General features: G+C 41.8%; 1 protein-coding gene across 1 annotated transcript in view; it reads right to left on the reverse strand.

Moving 5' to 3' along the window:
• Nucleotides 1-276: 276 nt before the first annotated feature.
• Ube2u (ubiquitin conjugating enzyme E2 U) overlaps nucleotides 277-19683 on the reverse strand; it is a 44175-nt gene continuing 24768 nt past the window's right edge. The window contains exons 6-8 of the mRNA XM_035438952.1: nucleotides 17401-17449; nucleotides 8425-8513; nucleotides 277-362 (exon numbers count right to left, since the gene is read on the reverse strand). Of these exons, the coding sequence (XP_035294843.1) occupies nucleotides 277-362; nucleotides 8425-8513; nucleotides 17401-17449 (224 nt within the window). The remainder of the gene's footprint in view (nucleotides 363-8424; nucleotides 8514-17400; nucleotides 17450-19683) is intronic.

The following is a 19683-nucleotide window of genomic DNA, read 5'->3' on the forward strand; positions in this document are numbered from 1 at the left end:
TAAGCTTTGGCTATTATAGGTAACTACATATAATCTGTACTTAATTATACATTACATTTTTTAATGAGCTATATAAACACAATACCTAAACAAGAGGAAGGACACACACACACATACACACACACACACACACACACACACACACACACACACATATATATATATATATTATCAGCTGCTATTCCCAGGGTTTCTGCTAATGGTTCAGTAGACAGAGAGCCGAATCACCGAGACTCAGGGTCAATGATATCACACATTCAAAGCACTTGGAATGCCTTACTTCAACTTCCACTGCTTCTGCTGCTGCAGATCCTGTCGCTTCCATTTGTAATACTGTCCCATGAAATTTGGATCTCCAACAACTGGAATAAAGTGATTACAAAAAGAAGTATTCATATACATTCTTTAATATAGTTCGGAGTTGAAAGTAACTCACTTCTCATTAAGTTGATATGTGGCAATTGCATACACTATATATATAGTTCATGTTACAATGCTTGAAGACTTTGCTAATGTTTTCTTTTTATTGGAGCTGTGTAATACTCAATATTGTTTGAAATAAGTAGATTGTGACTTAGGAATTGTTTTCATTATAATGACATTTGCTTATATATCATTTATGCAGTTAAATAAAATTTATGGGAGACCATTGTTTTGGACTGAGGTTCTGCACTAGGCCCCAACACCAGTACAAGATGGAGTTCCTTAAGCTGGATGGTGGCATGTGCCTTTAATCCCAGCACTAAGGAGGCAGAAGCAGATGGATCTCTGAGTTTGAGGCTAGGCTGATCTACAGAGTAAGTTCTAGTACAGCCAGGGCTACACAGAGAAACCATGTCTTGGGGAAAAACAAAAAAAAGGTGGAGTTTCCTTTTTTGTTGACAGTGTCATGCATGCTTCAATCAAGTAGCAGAGTCCCCAAACAAAGCAGACCAACAGGAAGGGCCCAGTCAGTGAGATGAGGAAGTCCCCTTATGAGAAAACTAACCTGTTTTTTATTTTCTGGTTCCTGTAGGAGCCAAACTGTCCTATCCCTTAGTTAAATTGCTACCCATATTATGATACACTAATAAAAGCCAATTATATCTTTAAACTTGAAGAAACTTTGTATCTTAGCAATAGTAATAAAGTATTAAGATAACTCATGAAAATCACGGACCTTAATAGCTTAATGAATTTCTAATTTAGCACTTGGAGTGACAAATTAAATCTTGAGATTGGAAGTAACAATGTTCTCATTTCTACTCTGAGAACTGTTACTTTGTTTTGCTCCCAGGTCTGGGAAAAATCCAGAGCCTGTGCATACCAGGTAAAGCTTCTGCTGGGCTCCTACATCCCAGGGACATTTCAGAGCTGGATTTTCAGTAGAGCAAAAGTCTCAAACAGATGGTCCTGCTGGCCCCAAGGGAGCCCTTTGGCTATGTTTTGGTGACACTGTCCCTTCCCTTAGATGATGACAAGGGCTCCAGTGGCCTCCCTTAATCTGAGCATTGGGAGTTGCCTCTGGACCTGTTCATCTTTCTGGATTCATGCCAGTCCAATCAAGTTCATCCTTCTCCCCAGCAGTGAGCCTCTAAGGCATATCTTAAGGAAGCTTCCACTCCTTCAACGTTTTCTTAAAACCTGGGTTTTCTATGACAATCATCTTCACTGTTCTTGTAAGAACCTTAGTTCTTATTAAAATTTATGTCCAGGAGCTGGAGAGATGGATTGGTGGTTAAGAGCACTTGCTGCTCTTCCAGAGGATCCAGGTTCAATTCTCACCACATGGAGCTCACAATTGCCTATAGTTCCAACTCCAGGGGAATCTAACACCTCTGGTTTCCACTAGGAGACACGTATAATTATACATAACTAAAACAAAACAAAAGCCCCTTTATTTGCACAGCAGAGAATTCAGTTCAGGGCAGAGCACTGCGCTTCTGTTCGTAGCACTCCCAAACATCAGGATTTTTATTTAGTTTGACTGGTACAGGTACAAAGTGGATTTGCCAGCCCGCTGTGTGCTGCATTTCCGTCATCCTAGCTCTAGCTCATGTCTTCATTAGAATATTTTGAAATCATGTTACCTTACTGGCTTACAAGTTTGTGGTTAGTAACAAGTTTTATGCTGCCAATCAAATTCACATAAAATGTACTGAAAACTCTACTGTATTCTTAACCTATGCCACATAGCCACACATACTACTCTCCTTCCCTCTCCTCCCAGTCCCCTCCCCCTTTTCTCTCCCCTTCCCTCACTCCTCCCCTTTTCTCTCCTCTCCCTCCTCTCCTTTCCCCTTCTGTCCCTTATTCTGAGTTTGTACTCGAACCAGCTAACTGGCCAGATGCATTCCACTAGTCTTACTGTTATTTGGAATCTCTATCATATCAATGGTTTACTTTTTTCTTTTGGCAGGGTTTCTCTGTGTAGCCCTGACTGTCCTGGAACTAGCTCTGTAGACCAGGCTGGCCTCAAAATCAAATAGATTTGCCTGCCCCTGCATCCTGAGCACTGACACTAAAGGTGTGCCCCACCACACCTGGCCAATGACTTTACTTTTTCTTTGTAATGTAATGTCATTTGCTTTTGATTTAAAAAAAAAAAGAAAGTTTTCCCCTGCTGTTAAATTGCATGATTTTTCACAAGCAGTGTTCCTATACACACTCTAACTTTTTTCTTCCTCAGATCCACACAAGCACACACAAGCACACTGTCTTCCAGGCATCATTAGACTCTTTTTGCTGGCGTTTGGGGACAGCATCCTTCCCATTAAAGAATTCAATCTCAGCTGTCTTGGTGAAGAACTGTCTTTCCTACAGGGGAGTATTATAAGTAACATTACTGGAATTCTTACTCTAGGCTGTGTGTACATAGAGTAGTGTGTAGGACAACCATTACACCAGACAAACAGACTGGCAATGTTTCAGCCAGACAAACAGACTAGCAATGTGCCAGTGTCTTCTTATCAGCAATCTTCCATTTGCATGGGCAAAATTAAGAATTTTGCTAAGTTTCCATTTAAAGATGACTCATATTTTTCCTTACTTAAAAAAAGACCTCTCCTGCCTTGTGTATGTGAATCTGTGTGGCAGACAATCTCTACCTTATATATTACAAATCCAGACTGGCCAGGTCACCTCTCCCAAGCAGTCCATTCCTATTCTCTTGACTCTAGTGTCACTGTTTTCATCTCAGAGGTGAAGACATCACAGTTCTTCCTACAGACTTTTAATACTTCTCATATTTTACTATTATTATTATTATTATTATTATTATTATTATTTATTTTGACTCGGCTGTCTTCTGCCACCTGTCTGTAAACTCCTTAGAGAGCTTACCTACAATGAGGATCTTCTTGTCTCCAAGACACAGTCAGCTCTTAGCACCCACGTGTTCAAGAAATGATGCTGATTAGAAGACAGCAATGAAGGATGAGGGCAGGAGAGGGACAGAGGAGGAGTTAAGGGCCTAAGTTCAATCCCTCCCTCACATCTCTTGCTTGTGGGACAGTTTTATAAGTCATGGCAGAAAAGGGTCCCTTCAACAGCTTTCATAAGGTAAATTTTTTCTCTTCCATAGTGTAATTCTTTCTCTTGGAAATTACAGTGTTGTTTCTATTCTGGGATTTGTTTGTTTTTGCAGCAGTGGGGATAGGACTCAGGACCTTGTGTCTCTCTGCTCATTTTTTTTTTCATAATGGGGCAGGATAGAAAGAAGCAGGGAAAATTTAGGGGTGGGGGGCATGAGAAGAGAGAAATACTCCTCTCATTGGAATCCAGTTGAAGCCCCTTGGCAGCAGGAAAGCAAGAATGCACAATTAACAACTGCTTAGGGCCTCTCTCCCTTCCCAGCCGTAAGCCTGTAATTTTCTAGGAATCTCACCAGAAACCCCACGCATTTGCAGGGAAAGGACAAATGCGTACTAAAGTCCTTGTGGAACCCTAGAGGCTTCTGGTTTCCCTTTATCAGATTATAATTCCATCTAAGGCACCTCCAGGACCACTCTATAACCACACTTATCGAATGAGAACAAAGCGGGCAGAAATCTCAGAGCAACCTTTTGAAATGTAACTTGAGAGTCACCAAAATGGTACCTATGGATGACACTGAGACAATCAATTGCCACTCTTCTTTGGGAAGCCCATGCCTTATTTTTCCTACTTTCCCTTGAGAAACATATAACCTACTCTGGTGTGTCTTTCTGAGTGTCTGTCTCTTAACTCTCACGCTTAAATCTATAGTAAAATAGTTTTAACAGACTTCCCAGCTTTGCCTCATCTTTGCCATGGAAGCCAGGAATCCTGGACTGGCTTGAGTTGAGGTCTCAAAATCTAGGAGAATCCAGGTTGTTGTGTGTCAGTTTGTCCTTCTGCCACTGACAAAATGATGTACTGCTTGTCCTACATACACAGAAGTTGACTCAAAGTTGTCCATTTTCTCTGGAGGGACTGTCACATCCAGAAAACATGGTACCAGCTTGCACTAGTATGTTTTGTTTACATACATATTATCTCATGCAACCACAGAGCATCTAAAAGTAGGGAGAATATTCTTTGCTCACTAATAGGAATGAGAGATGAGGTTCTATTAGGTAAGCCACTCACTTGAACTTTCTTACCTGCATGGTGAAAACAGCATAGGACTAAGTAAGGCGTTGCTAACTTCTGACATCATGCTGTTCCCACCTGTGGCTGTGCATTATGGTCACCTGGGGAGCTTTCAAAACCCCACTACCCAGTCCTCCTGCCAACCCTGATGGAACTGGTCTGGGTGTGCTCTTTATGTTGGAATTTTTACAGGCTCCTCAGGTGGCTCTAATGAGCAGTTGGGGCTGTGCAACACGGCTCTGGAGGCAGGCACACTGCCTCTTTTGAGGAAGGAGGGGCCTTTGGAAGCCTCAAAGACTGAAAGTCTCCTGGGGTGAAAGCAAGCACCCCCCCTGATGCCGGAGGCTGTTTGGTTTGCCTGCTGACAGCAAACAAGCACCAGGGAGCCTCCACTCAGGCTGCACAGCATGCTGCTCTCAGGAATTCTTTTCCTGGAACGTAAGCATTTCCGTATGGGGATCATATTCTGTCGTTAAAGAGCCATTCCTACAACCACATGCATGGGTTTTCTCTCTGCCAGACCCTGTATTAGACATTTTATAGGGATGGGCAGAGCACAGTGGGGTCGCTGGTACGTTTCTCTGTATGATTTCCTATGATTGTGAATGGAAATGACATGCGTTTCAGAAATGCTCCTCATCCTTCAGCATTTGAATGTAAGTCTCACGCTATGCTGGGATAATATGCTGTCATATTATAAAGGCAGAATAGTGGCATAGGAGGGGAATGTAGGGCCAGAGGTCTAATCTAAGGCTTTGAACCACAGAACTAATTGCAGATGGGCACATGTACCACCCTAGGACGTGATTGTGTTGTGACTCTCATTTTATAAACAAGGCAAACTGGGCCAAGGACGGCAATAGACTTGCCAATGTCACATAGCCAGCAAATCATAGCCAAGACAAGCCCTGGAAATTTGGCTCCAGAATTTATCTCTTTTATCAATATATTGTATCTTCTATGTGGGTGACCTTAGCTAAATTACCTGGTTTCTCCTAGTCTCATTTCTCAACTGAAAAAAAAAGAGGGTTAGAATAATGTCTAGTCCCTCAGACATATAGATGTATGGTTATTGGTTACATATATTAAGATGTTTAGTAAATAAATATTGGTTAAAGGAATGATGAACTGGGGTGGTTAAAAGCATAATATATACAGACACACTCTATAGACTGTATTGTGAAAGAATACACTTGTGACTATTATGGCATTGATATATAGCTTTGACATAGCTTTGAGGTGCAAAAATAAGAAAAAGTGTTAATATCCAAATCAAAATACAACTACTTTCTACTCATAAAATACAAAGCCCTTAAAATATGTATGCGATATGAATAACCTTACCAGTAATAAGAACATACATGTATAAATGAAGTTATAAGAGGTTTCCTATGTTTTTCTGAGTCATGGGAGAAGCATTCTATAATACAAAAGCTTTATCTTCATTACTGCAAGGGACTTAGGCCATTAAAAAGAGAATGTTGGCTCTTGTCCAGCAGAACTATCAAAAGACAACATGGCCAGCAGTGTGTGTCAGGGTTGCATTTACTTTGAAAATTCGGTTCTGGTTGTTTTGGAAGGCAGGCTCCCGGAACAGTTTTAGAGTGATTCCAGGGGAAGGAGGGCAGTGGGATTGCGGAATCTGCCATTCACTGTTAGATTCAAAGTCCCAGAACTATTTCTGGGCTGCAGAGAACTATGCTCGGGCAGGATGAGTTACATGCAGACTGGGTTAGTATCCGACTGAGGTAGAAACAACAAAATTCAACAAGTTGGAGTCAAATATCTTTGAGGGAGGAACCGCCATCGAGAAATCACCATAATTTTCTTCCATTTTAAAATCACTTTTTAGTAAGAGGCAATCATTCCCAAATGCTCTCAAATTCTGGCACATTATTGTATCTTTTGCCTGGGAGTTAAGTTTCTGAGGACCCCTATGTATTTACACATTTCCATCCTGAAAAAATAAATCTTTTTTTTTTTTTTTTTTTTTTTGAGGAATTTGCCTCTTAGTCCCTGGAGTTAATATCTTTCAACATCATGTTTTCACAACAAATGTTTATTGTCCCCAAATCCATCTGTGTGCCTCCATACTCAGTACACGGTAGGTACTTGAAATGTATTGACTGGCTAAGGGGCATCTGGCCACCAAACTTTGAAATTAAACACCCATGAACTCTAATGTCAGAAACATTAGTTTTTGAACTAATAGTGTTGCTAAAATCTGTGTATCAGAATGCACTTTGAACAATTTTTTTTTCAGCCACTGGTGTATGAGTGAGGATGATAAGGTATAATTGCAAAATAGTCAATAACCAACTTTCTGAAAGAACATGTGATTTCAGAAACATTATCTATCTTACTTGGTTTTGTGTTAGTTAAGCTTAGTAGTACTTTTGCTTTAACTTTATGCCTAAAAAATAAATACAACTTTTTGCTACAGTTAGGAAGCAGTGACCATGGGAGTGGGGGAGGGGTGGAAGTGAGTAGAAGCGTTCTAATATTGCAAGAGATAAAGCAGGAATACAAAAAAGATTAAGAGGCATGTGGTTGGCCGGGTGTTGGTGGCGCACGCCTTTAATCCCAGCACTTGGGAGGCAGAGGCAGGTGGATTTCTGTGAGTTTGAGGCCAGCCTGGTCTCCAGAGCGAGTGCCAGGATAGGCTCCAAAGCTACACAGAGAAACCCTGTCTTGGAAAAAAACAAACAAACAAAAAAACAAAAAGAGAGAAAGAAAGAAAGAAAGAAAGAAAGAAAGAAAGAAAGAAAGAAAGAAAGAAAGAAAGAGATGCATGTGGTGCATGTGGTTGTTCTAAAGATTCTTAGGTGGAAGAGAATGCAAAAATAGTGAGTTACCAGTACCTAAGACACAGAAGGAAGAAAGGACAGGGTTGGGAACTTAAGGCTGAGCCAGTTTCAGGCTGCCTTAATGACATGCCTGTGTGATACGTAGGTGAGGCTCAGTGCAGGTCTGCAAATGTGTGTGGGGGGGGGGGCAGAAGAGGGTCTGGCTAGAGAGGTGGCTTTGGCATCACTGACTGATAAAAACATGGCAGTAGGAGAGGCCTTTCAGAGAGATCAGGAGAAGGGTAGGAAAGAGGTCATCACTGAGAAAAAAGGCAGAAGAGTACTTAGGAAAAAAGAATAAAACTCATGGATGCGTGGTATCCCACGCATCAAGGAGAACATAGGCAGTAACAGCTAAGAAAGAGAAGTACTACAAAACGTCATCGCAGACTCTGGAATCTGAGTCCTTTCGAACTTCACAATGCCCTGCTCCTTTGGCAGGATGGCTGGGGCATAGCCACATTTTCACTTAACTGGATAGCTTACTTGGAGGCTATGTGTGCTTTAAAAGTCTAGTGAAATGAAACCAGTTGCCCAGCTCTCATATTGTGTCTTTGTGGTCCTAGGACAATGTTTCTTTCCTTCCACTGATGTAACTGAGCAGCACTCCACTCTCACGTTTTCTGACTGCATTTGCACTCCATGGCGGCTCTGCCTTAGGGAATAATTGTCTTTGAAATGGAAAGGTCCACCCTGCTGTGAACTCCCCTTTCTTGGGTGAAGGCAGCTAAATTAACCTCATAAGATTAAGAGCTCCATCAATTGCCTACTTTTCTGGCTTTTGAACAGACTCCGGTCAGGGCTCTACACAAATGAACTAAATTAACAGTTGTTGAGTGAACAGTATAGTACAGAGAGCAAACAGAACAGCTTATTACTCTTTCGTAGCAGATATGTGTCAACTGGTCTTTGAAAGTAAGACAAACTGAGAACAACCAACAGGTCAATAGATATCAGAAGGACACAGAATAAGGATAGATCAGCTTACATGGATTTTTGGAGTGTTCTGCAGTTTTTGACGTGGCTATCTCTGACCATGTCTTGTAGTAATCATTAAACGAGATTTTTTTAATTACTCTGAAAATATAAATAAAAGTCAGACCATATATAATTTGTCAAATTATCACAGCACACAATTCAGATAATATATCAAACTAGACTGATTTGAAAATTATGATACTTTCATCTCTCTCTCTCTCTCTGTCTCTCTCTGTCTCTCTCTCTCTGTCTCTCTCTGTCTCTCTCTCTCCCTGATAGTCTTGATCTCTATGTGTCCCAGGCTGGCCTGAAACTCACACTCTTCCTGCTTCAGCCCCTGTGTGCTGTGTGCTGGGGTTGCACGCATGTGCCATCATGCCGGCCTTTGGACATATATCTTTAGTAAATGTGCATCTAATAGATGGATCAAACACATTAATTTCACCACTGACAAGTATAAATCACAGAAAAGACAAGCTGTGTAATTCATTTCTCAATAATGAATGGAAATGTTCACCTGTGTGCACATATATCTATACTGCAAAAAGAAATAGCTTTAAGACCTCTGCCGTTAATGCCAATATTTAACAGGAACTTTAAAGGAAGCATTATATTTGTAATCTTTTTCCTTCTCCAGTAAAGTTTTCTTAAATTTCATATCAGTGCCATTTAGAATGAATTGTTTTTTTATTTCCTATTCATAGGAAGAATAGAAGCATGGAGACTAATTTTGACACAAAACCTAGTCACATGGAAACCCCCCTGTTTTCTCATCCCCCTCCCACCCTACTCCCGACCTGAACCTCTTTCTAGTAGTGTCATTATGCCCTAGCAGGAGAGTGAAGATTATTGAAAAGCAGTAAGTGGTAACTATAGGACACTTCCTGAGTCACTACATTTGCATGCACTTTTACCATGAACTTGTTGAACGCAGTGATTTATAGCTCTGTAAATAAAACATTACTTAGAGATAACATTCAGCCACGTGATATTGCCAGGTGACTAGTGCAAGTAGAGGCTGGAAAACCAGGTGTAATATCCCTTTCTGCTCTCCAATTTAATTTCTTGGTTCTTTGGGAGAAGAAACACATTTCTAGTCAAAACAAATATATTAGTATTAATTTTTATGGGTCAACTGTAAGATCCTTAAGGTAAATATTTGACTCGATTTTGAAATTAATGGGGCAATATTTAAATGGATCAGTGAATCCATTTATTTAGCAGTTTGCGACACCTAATTTTAAGACTAACATTTTTCAAATGTGTTATTACTTTTCCAATCACACATAAGGAGAACTCTGAAACTGGGTGAAGATAAATTAACCATTACTATTATTGCTTCCAGAACAGCTGCCAAGCTTCACATGGCCAAATGATATGCTAAGGTAACATGAATTTGCCCCCAAAATGTTTTAGCATTTTGCAGAGTGGGTAACAAAATGAAAGGCTGCCTTGTGCCTCCTGCATGAAAATCTTGGGATCAATTTGCCGTCACAGATCATTTAGCAGACAACAACGACCCAAGAGGAAGGAAACTGTCAACACACTGTCTCATGAAAAAAAAATATACCATCTTTAGGCACAATCATCTCCATTGTCTTTTGTTTGTTTGAGGATGACCCATGACCCTCTCCCTTCCCAGAGGTGCCCTGTTCAATTTCAAACTGTTAGTCCTCTGGGGATTGCTTCTTTTTATTTCCAGAATAATTAAAAATATTACCCTAAAAAGTGTAACTGTGGTTAGCTTGAAAACACAAAGCAGAATATCTTAAATGCTTGCATTTCCAATTCTATAAAGGAAATAGTCCCTTAAAATAATGATAATTATATTTACTGTTATTCAGATAGGCTATGAAGCTAACAAGGAGATAAAAGGCATAAAAATATGTTTGTGGCTTCCATCAATATCAAGAATATACTGAATATTGTCTGTGACAATGAAAAAGGAGGAAATACAAATTTATAAATTTATACTGGACACTAGAGCTGACCGTTGTGTTGAAGTAAGACATGTAATGAATGAGTGGAGAGAACAGCTTTCTCTGTCCCCATAATAAGGTGCTGTGTGGTTCAACATTCAGATAACATGATACACTGACCATACGTCTTTTGAGGTAGCAATAAATGAAAGAATTTGGAGGGAGGGAGGTAATAAAATTTTTGTTTGGCAGTCGTCAGGGAGTCATTTGGGGTGTATGCATGTGGAAAGGAAGGAGGCATCCTAGGCTCAGGGAACAGCCTCAGCCATCTTCGGGACGGAGGTCTGGAGAGCATGCACGTACACACAGAGGATCTTGGAGGAAGGGAAGACAAGGATCAGTTCAGTGGAGAGTTCAGATTGAGAGCAGCTGAAGGCTGTTCAATCAGCTGAAGCTTGGGGGTACAGGATCTTCAATGTAGGCAGAGAATGGATAGAATTAGTCGATTACCTTGGTTCATCAGAGCTGAGAGCCATCAGTGGTTCCTAAATAGCAAAGTAAAGGAGAAGCTGGGGCTTGAGCAACAGTTTCCTCAGGGGTCTCACACAGGGTAAATGCCGTAAGACTAAATGTAGGGTCGCCTAAGAGGCGAAGCCGTGGAGGTGTGAGCTACCTGAGAGTTAACAAGGGTGGGAACACAGGTTAGCAACAGGCACAGATGACACCAAGATAAGGTGAAGAAAGATCTGATCGGCCATCTGACATGTGAGAGATGAAGGAATGTTGGGGTCAAATCTTTTATGAAGCCAAGAAGACTAGTTTTCTATTAATAGAAAGAATTCTGTGGGATTGAAGTAAAATGTGAATGTGAGTTTAGAGGCGAACTCACATGATGCTATGACAGAGGAACCAAAATAAACTTTAGGGATCTGATGGTGAAATTATGAAAGAAAAAAAAAAAGAGATTGACAGATGAAGCTGTTAAGGAAAACAATTTCCAAACCAGTGTTTAGAAGAGGAAGCACAGACACCAACTTAAGGGGAGCCAGCAAGGGTGCAGTCTGGTGTTCAACTGAGCTGTAATCATGTATTATTGAGTTGCATCAATACAATGTAAGTCATGGTGGCAGCTGGTGACATTGTAGTCAAGAATAAGAGAGCAATGCTCATTGCTGCTTGGCTCTCCTCTTGTTTTTTAAAAAATGTTTTGGGACATGGGGCTAGAGAGATGGTTCAGCATCTTAGAGCCTTTGTTGCTCTTGCAGAGGACCTGAGTACCATTTCAAGCATGTGCCATGACTAATCACAGGTAACTAAAACTGCAGGGAGTAAAACTATGGGTAAGGGGTAGACCACTACAAATTATTTCTTCCCAGATGACAGGATTATGTCCATAGTTTAATCCAATTAAGTATAGAAAGTTTAGAAACTGGTGAGTATAGCAAAGATCCTAGGGACAAAGGAATTTTTAAATAAACTGTGTGTGTGTGTGTGTGTGTGTGTGTGTGTGTGTGTCTGTCTGTCTGTGTGTGTGTGTGTGTGTGTGTCTGTGTGTGTATGCATGTGTGTACAACTTTCCAAATAGGAAAAATGAAGGTGTTTGAGACAACTCACCACCTTCTTATCTCAGTGTCACCAATGCCGAGGTTCTAGAGGTGTGTCACTAGCAACAAAAGGCTTACATGTCATTGTAATAGTATCACAATGTATATATATATATATATATATATATATATATATATATATATATACGACACCTCTACTGAAATCCACAAAATATTTCTGAGATAAAAGTTAAAGGACTCTATATTATTACACATATATTGATTGTTCCCAATGTATTTAATCCTACTTAAGAATTGGTTGAGTTTCCCCCCTAGAACCTTATAAGCTGCTTCTAACACTTTCCTGGGATTGTAAAAGAATGACAGTAACAAAGCAGTCAAGATAACAAAAGGGGCTGACCTAAAATACCAACATATGCTGTGCTAGAATGTTGCAATGAGCTTCACCCTAATTGAATCCTATATTATGCATGAGTGCACACATTGGGGTGTGTGTGTGTGTGTGTGTGTGTGTGTGTGTGTGTGTGTGTAAGTGCACTCATATGGTGGCCAAGGGAAACCACTGGGTAGACTGAACATTGGAAGGATTGCTCTATCCCTCTCTGTCTTATTAACTCAAGACAGGGTCCCTCACTGAACCTAGAACTTGCCACTTTTTTTGACTAGGCGGGCTGGCCAGCAAGCCCTAGCTATCTTACTGTCTTACACTTGCAATCATGTTGGTGCAAACAGTTATTCCAGCTTTTACATGGTTCTGGGAACTGAACTTGGGTCCTCGTGTGTGGCAAATGTCCTTACCCATAGAGCCATCTCCCCAGTACTGGTTTAATTTTTGTAATTCCTGTTCCTATCCTTGAAATTAATGCTCTGGTCAGACAGCCTGAGGTGTCAATCCTACTCTCATTGGAAGAGCATGGGAGGTCCTGAGATGACACCTCAGGTGTTCCCTGTGTCAGACTTTAAACACAATTATTTGGCTGGGCTCAGACTTTGATGAATAAGAATATGGGATGAGAAGGGGGGATCTCTAACAGAAACAGAAGCACAATATTATAGGATATTCAAGATTTACAGGAAATCCCAAGATATGGTGGGGCTCTGGAGACAGAAATGAGAGACCAGAAGAAGGAAGAACATGGCCAGCTGATGAAGAGCCTTAAGTTAAGTTTAAAAGTGTTGAGACTTCATCCTCTGGAATTAGATGACAAATATCACCTTCCATAGAGGCATCACCCTCCCTGGCATAAAGACTAGAAGGTAGAAAAGCAGCTAGGAGGCTGTCTAGAGTGAGCTGTGGGAAATGATGAGATACTTTGGGAAGGCAGTCGAGGAGGCCAGTGACTCTGAGTGCTGACGAGGTGCTAAACTTGGCTCTTTCCATGAGTGATTTCACTGAATACTAATGACAACCCCATGAGAAAAGTTGTTTCTCTTTTAACGAAGAGGAAACAAGTGTGGAAAGGTTACATAACTCACCCCATCACACAGCCAATAAGTAATGAGCCAGAGAGTTCGCCCTGCTAATTCCAGAGCCTGTAGTCTTAACCATGATGCTGAGAACTAGTTGGTGATGTATGAGACGCTTCCAACCAGCCTAAGTTCAAGCTGCATGCTGCTTTCACAAAACAGCATCACCGTCATTTTCTTCTTCCAGGCAGTGAGCCTGCGTTTTCCCCTTGCTGGAAAATTCCAGAAAAAAATTTTCCCCTAAGTTTTAAATTGCTCACAGTTTAAGCAGCAGGATGAATCTTGTGGCATTTCACTCTATCACCTGGAAGGAGACTTAAATCCTTATCCAGTGTAGCCACGCTCAGCATACTCCACGCCCAACAGCCCAACAATCACTCAATAGCCATTAAGACTATCAGATTGGACTGCCACAGTATATAATCTATCTCCCAATGCCTGCAACACTCATGACACTTCATCTTCTCACAAAGGCATCTGTCAACTCACATTATAACAGGGAGAGTAAGTGCAGGGCAATAAACTAGTATAAGACACAGAGATACTATTCTCATTCATGGCACTTTATTATAGAATGTTGTCATAATTGTTCTGTTTCAGATTACTTGTCTTTAGATTTATTTATTACATTTTATGCATGTAAATGTTTTGCCTGCATTCATGTATGTGTACCATATGTGTGCCTGTTGTCTCCAGGAGTGAGATGAAGGCATTGTATCCCCTGGAACTGGAGTTAGGGATGGCTGAGAGCCACCATGTGGGTGCTTGGAATTGTACCCAGGTCCTCTTCAAGAGCAACAAGGCCTCTAAACTGCTGAGCCATCTCTCTAGCCTCATGTCCCAAAAACATCTTTTAAAAGGAAAAGGAGAGACAAGCAGCAACATGCATTGTCTCTTCTTCTTGACTGAAGTGTGACCAGGGGCCACCATGACTTCCATACCCTCCAACTGTGAGCCTAAAAAACTCTTTCTTCATTAAGTTGTTTTTGTGACGCATTTTGTTACAGCAATAAGACAAGTGAGTAACACAGATATATAGGGAGATACACACACACACACACACACACACACACACACACACACACACAGAGTTTGGTACTATCTGTAGTTTCAGCATTCAATTGGGGTCTTTGAATGTGCTCACTGTGGATAAGCATGAACTAGTGTGTTGAGCAGCTTGTGGGACCCATGCTTTCCTATATCACCCTCTGCAAAGAAAGCCCTGCTCCCCCGTCCACAGGGGAGTTCCTGCCCTGCCTTTAGAAAAGGCCCCCTGAGTGCAGGCCTCTACATGACCCTTTCCATGTCCTGCCAAGGAAGCTGTTTCTCCTCAACATTGCCAGGCATCTTGGACTTACATCTGCCTTTGTGGTTACTATATTGTGTTGATGTAACTCAACAATAAATGGTCACAACTCAATTAAACAATGGACTGCACCTACAAAATGTGGATACTGAAATCATGACTTGGTTAAAAAAAAGTACAGACTTCTAAAAGAAGCTTAGAAAGAAAAGGTTTTGTGTGTGTGTGTGTGCGTGTGTTCCTCTCAAAGTGATTCATTTAAATAGAATTCACTCTGACCTTAGCATTCCAAAAATTCCTTCTTAGCTATATTACTAGTATTTTCCCTTTAGCCTAGGCATCTGGTGGAAGATGGGAAGATGTTTGCTATACTGTCCTTGTCCCTCCTGTCTCTCTCTTGAAGAGCTCCGCATTCTAGAATACAAGGCTTGTGAGTTTAGGGATCACATATTAAAGGGTGTATCCCTGACAGGATAGTGTGTTCAGTAAATAACTTTTGAAGACACCAATGAAGTATCTGCCCTTCCATGGAAAAGACTGTGGCACAACTGGTGATCGGCATTCTAGATGATAGGCAAAAATCTCAGCTGACTGCACAAGTTCAACATCAACAGAACCCCCTGCTTTCCCTGTCTATGCCCCATGTCTGCTTGAGTTTTGTTTTGTCTTTTGTATTCAGAGGCCATGCCCCTGGAACACATTTCTATATATAGATCTTCATGAAGTTAATGCAAAGCTCCAGAACCATGGGTTAGATGATATCACATTGCTAAGAGCAGTATTTCTCTTTGAATAATCTCTGCAAGACCTCATTGTGATGCGTTATTTAAAAAGTAGGGGCCAGCAAGGTGGCTCAGTGGACCAGGCTCAGGGATCCCTGGGATCCCTGCTGAAAAACACTGGTGTGGCAGCATGCATCTGTAACCCCAGCACTCTTAAAGGCAGGTGAGAGGCAGACGGGACAACCACCTAGAAGCTCAACGGCCAGCTTTCCTGAGTACATGGTTCAGCAGCAGAAACAAGAGAGACCCTGCTTACCAGGGGAGGAGAGAAGTGACTACCGAAAGCTGTCTTCTTGTCTCCAATGCATCGCATGGTACATGCATACCTGTTCTCTCTCTTTCCTCTCTCTCTCTCTGTCTCTCTCTCTCTCTCTCTCTCTCTCTCACACACACACACACACACACACACACACATGAATACATAAACACAAACACCAATAAACAAAGAATGAGTGACCCAAAGAGAGAAGACACAGTTGAGCTGTACATCAGAACAAGCATATGGGGGCAAACATGGGATCCCACACAGACAATCTCATCATGATATACACCAGAACCATGGAGTGTTTCTGAAGACCTGACTCTCTAGCTTCTCTAGAGAATTCAGGGTTGCACAAAGTGAGCCAGATAAACGGAACATGATTTGGTGTTATTTATCCTTGTCTGGGTTCAGAGGAACAGCTGAAACTGAACCAGAGACAATCTTCTGATCAGGTCCTCTGGACCTGATGGTTAATGCCAGTACTGTGTGAAGGATCCTACGAATAGTTAAATGCCAGGCAGCAAGAATGTTTGCTGTTCTGGGGATGCCCTTATTTCATAGATGCAAAGACAACATATGTCCAGTGTTGTCAGATGGTCAGGATGGGGAAGGCGCTCTCCTCCACAGGTTGAGCAGACAGCAGGGCCTTCACTGAGCCCCAGCCAAGAGGACCATTCACTGGACTGTACACCATCTTTCTGCACATTTTCAGGACTATGTCGTAAACAGAAGTCACTTGAATGGTCAAAGTTTGCTTTGATGATGGCAGTCAGGGAAACCTGGGCCAAATCAAGCACAACTTCAACACTAGCTAATTGGCTTTAAGTTTAGAGCTCAGGAAAGCAAAGGCTGTAACACTTTTATCAAGTGTTTACAGTTTGGGAGACTATAGACTGTGCCTCACTCAGATGCTCAAAGCCAAAGAAATGCTACATTGCCAGGCTGGAGAGATGGTTCAGGGCTCAAGGGGATTTGCTGCTCTTCTAGAGGACCAGTTTGATTCCCAACATGAAATCACTGCAAGCTCATAATCCCCTGGAATTTCCCATTGGAGGGATCAGACACCCTCTTCTGGCCTCCCTGGGCACTGTGTTCATGTGCACCCCCCATTAAAAATCAAAATATAAAATCTGTAAAAAAAAAAAAGAAAGGAAGGAAGGAAGGAAGGAAGAAAGAAAGAAAAGAAAGAAAAGATACAATGGCTTTGGCCCTGATTCAGTTTTCTAGGATAAGGTTAATCGTATCTTCTCTGAAAATGCTTGGGGTTTTGTGAGATCACTTCATTATAGATACATCAAAGGTCGATTCAATAGAAACAACTCAATAATTCCCCACCTTCTTCCTAAAAGTATTTATCATAAGAGAAACAAACAATTCCCTTTCTAAGTTAAATGTTGTAAAGCATGGGGCTGGAGAGATGGCTCAGCAGTTAGGAGCACTGGCTGCTATTCCAGGGAATCAGGGTTCACTTCCCAGAAGCGGCATCAGGTGGCTCACACTCACAGGAGACTATTACCTCAGGGAACCAATGCTCTTCGTTTGTCCTCCACAGACACCCACATACACAGACATAAAAATAAACATAGATCTTTTTGAATGCTTTCATTATAAACCACAAAGTCAGTATCATTTAATAGTGGTTTGGGTTGAAAAAAAACCGACAGAGAGAGTGATCAAGCAAACCTTACCTGAAATGCTCCTGTGGCTCTTCAGTTAACTCTAGGCCGCCCTCTTTTACTGCAAAGAGAAAATAGAAAAGGGCTGTGGTGACTTGGAGCCGGAAGAGGTGATGCTATGTGTATTCTAGAATCTCAATAAAATCACAGGAAGGGGGTAAAAGTATAGCATAAAACATCGAAGACGTCAAAGAAAAAGGACAAGAAAGAATTTCAAGACGGAAAGCAGATGTCAAATGGCAACTGTGTTGGCAGGTCCCTGGGAATCTGAAACCCAACTGCTCAAGTAGGAAAGGCTGATAGACAGCAAGCAGAGCTGCATTCCAGAAAGAACTCAGGGTCCAAAGGTGCCAGGTAACTCTGAGAGGAGAGGCCAGAGGCTGAGCACAGACCTGCACTTACCATCCTCACCCCTGAGAACCACATGGAAATCCCTGCCCAGAAACGAGGGAGGATGCCTACCTACCCTCTGCGGAAGCAGTCATGGAGACTCAGGGCTGAACAGCACAGGAGTGTGGAGGACAGAAAGCGGGGAGTTAAGTAAAGACTCCTCCTCTGAGGGACTGTGAAAGAGATGTTCACACAAAGAAAAAAACAAAACAGACTTTATCCCAATGAGAGAAACAGAGATAAAAGCTTCAGAAATTCCTGAAGGAAGAGAAGGGTACTGGGAAAAATCAGGGAGGGGAAAAAAAAGAAAAACATACCATGACACTGAGAGACAAGCAGAACACAATACAGCTGCGTTGGCATTGATCCCCGGTGGGGGAGGGAACGCAGAAGGCCTAGAACAGACAGGCAGGCCTACCTTCAAAACAAGCCCATGGTTCCCACAGCCACAAATCTAGCTGCAGATGTTGGCGAGACAGTGATTCCTTGGAGCAGAGTCAGTGGAGGAGAGATCCCATTTTGTCACGCAGCAGCTGGGAGCTTCTATTGTTAACAACTGAGCTACCCTGAGGGCCTAAGATTAGGGAACACCCACAGGTTAGAAAGACTCTTAGTGGCCTGTCACAGCCTTTGGGGGAGGGGAGGCACAGAGGGGTCTTGCAGAGCAGAAGGGCCAGACAAGGGTGGAAAGGTAGAGGCAGTAGGGGACCAGCTGAGGATGGGAAGTGTAGGAGGAGAGACACAGTCCTGCCCTTGGAGTCTCAGAACACAGGTCATCAATTCAGAAGGCCCTGGAGTTTGATGGCTCTGAGCCTGAGGTCAGAATGGGGTCAAATTCTGGAGTCACATAGTTGTCTTTCACTGTTGAAGAGCCTGAGAATTCTGAACTCCACAATAGTTTTTCCCAGCAGAGAAACGGATACACATGAAGCCTTGGAAGTACAAAGGCCTACACACATCTTAGGGTTGTTGTTACTTCCTACACTCCCAACAATACATGGGAGTCACTCTTCAGCTAAAATATCACCCAGAGCAAGGCCACACCTACTAAACCTGCTAATTGTTCCCAAACAGTTCCACCAACTAGGGAGCAAATCTTCAAACATATGAGCCTCTGAGGGCCATTCTCATTCAAATCACCACTCTCTACACCTTTTCTCTTCCCCTCTATAATGTTCTTTACCTTTCTCCATAGTCTCTCTCCTTTTGTGTTTAACCTTGCTTCCTGCCCCCACCCCAGCTTTTCTCTCCTCCTTCCTGAATCTCAGTCATTTACTAGTCTCATGCTTAACTAATTTCTAATGTCACAGTACATGCTACAGGAGTTTTGTTATTTTGAGTTTTGTGGTCATTGATGCATATTAGTGAATTGCAACTGATTTTAAGTGCCATATAGTTGCTATCTCCTTGATGGGCAAATACTTGACAAAAGCAATTTAGGAAAGGAAGGGTTTGATTTGTCTCACAGTTTGAGAACACAGCCCACTGTGGCAAGGCAGGCATGAAGAAAGAAGCTGGAGGCAGTGGCTCACAGTACATCCACAGTCACTACGAAGAGAGTGAAGGATTCTGGCACTTAGCTCATGTTCTCCATTTTATTCAGTCCAGCAGTCAGGGTAGTTTTTCCCACCTACTCTAGAATATCTCTCACAGATCAGCCTAGAGTTTTGTCTCTGAGGTAATTTTTGATCCTGCCAAAGTTACAACACACACACACACACACACACACACGAATATATATATATATATATATATATATATATATATATATATATATGTATGCACACACACATATCAATACATTACTGCACATGTATTTCCATGTCTTGTTGGTTGATGCTGCTGGCACAGGAGTTTATCTCCTCCTAGCTGAGTGTTATTGAGAATTCAGCTCCCAAGAGTTTG

Source organism: Cricetulus griseus, chromosome 2 (assembly GCF_003668045.3).
Source record: "Cricetulus griseus strain 17A/GY chromosome 2, alternate assembly CriGri-PICRH-1.0, whole genome shotgun sequence".
Lineage (NCBI taxonomy): Eukaryota > Metazoa > Chordata > Mammalia > Rodentia > Cricetidae > Cricetulus > Cricetulus griseus.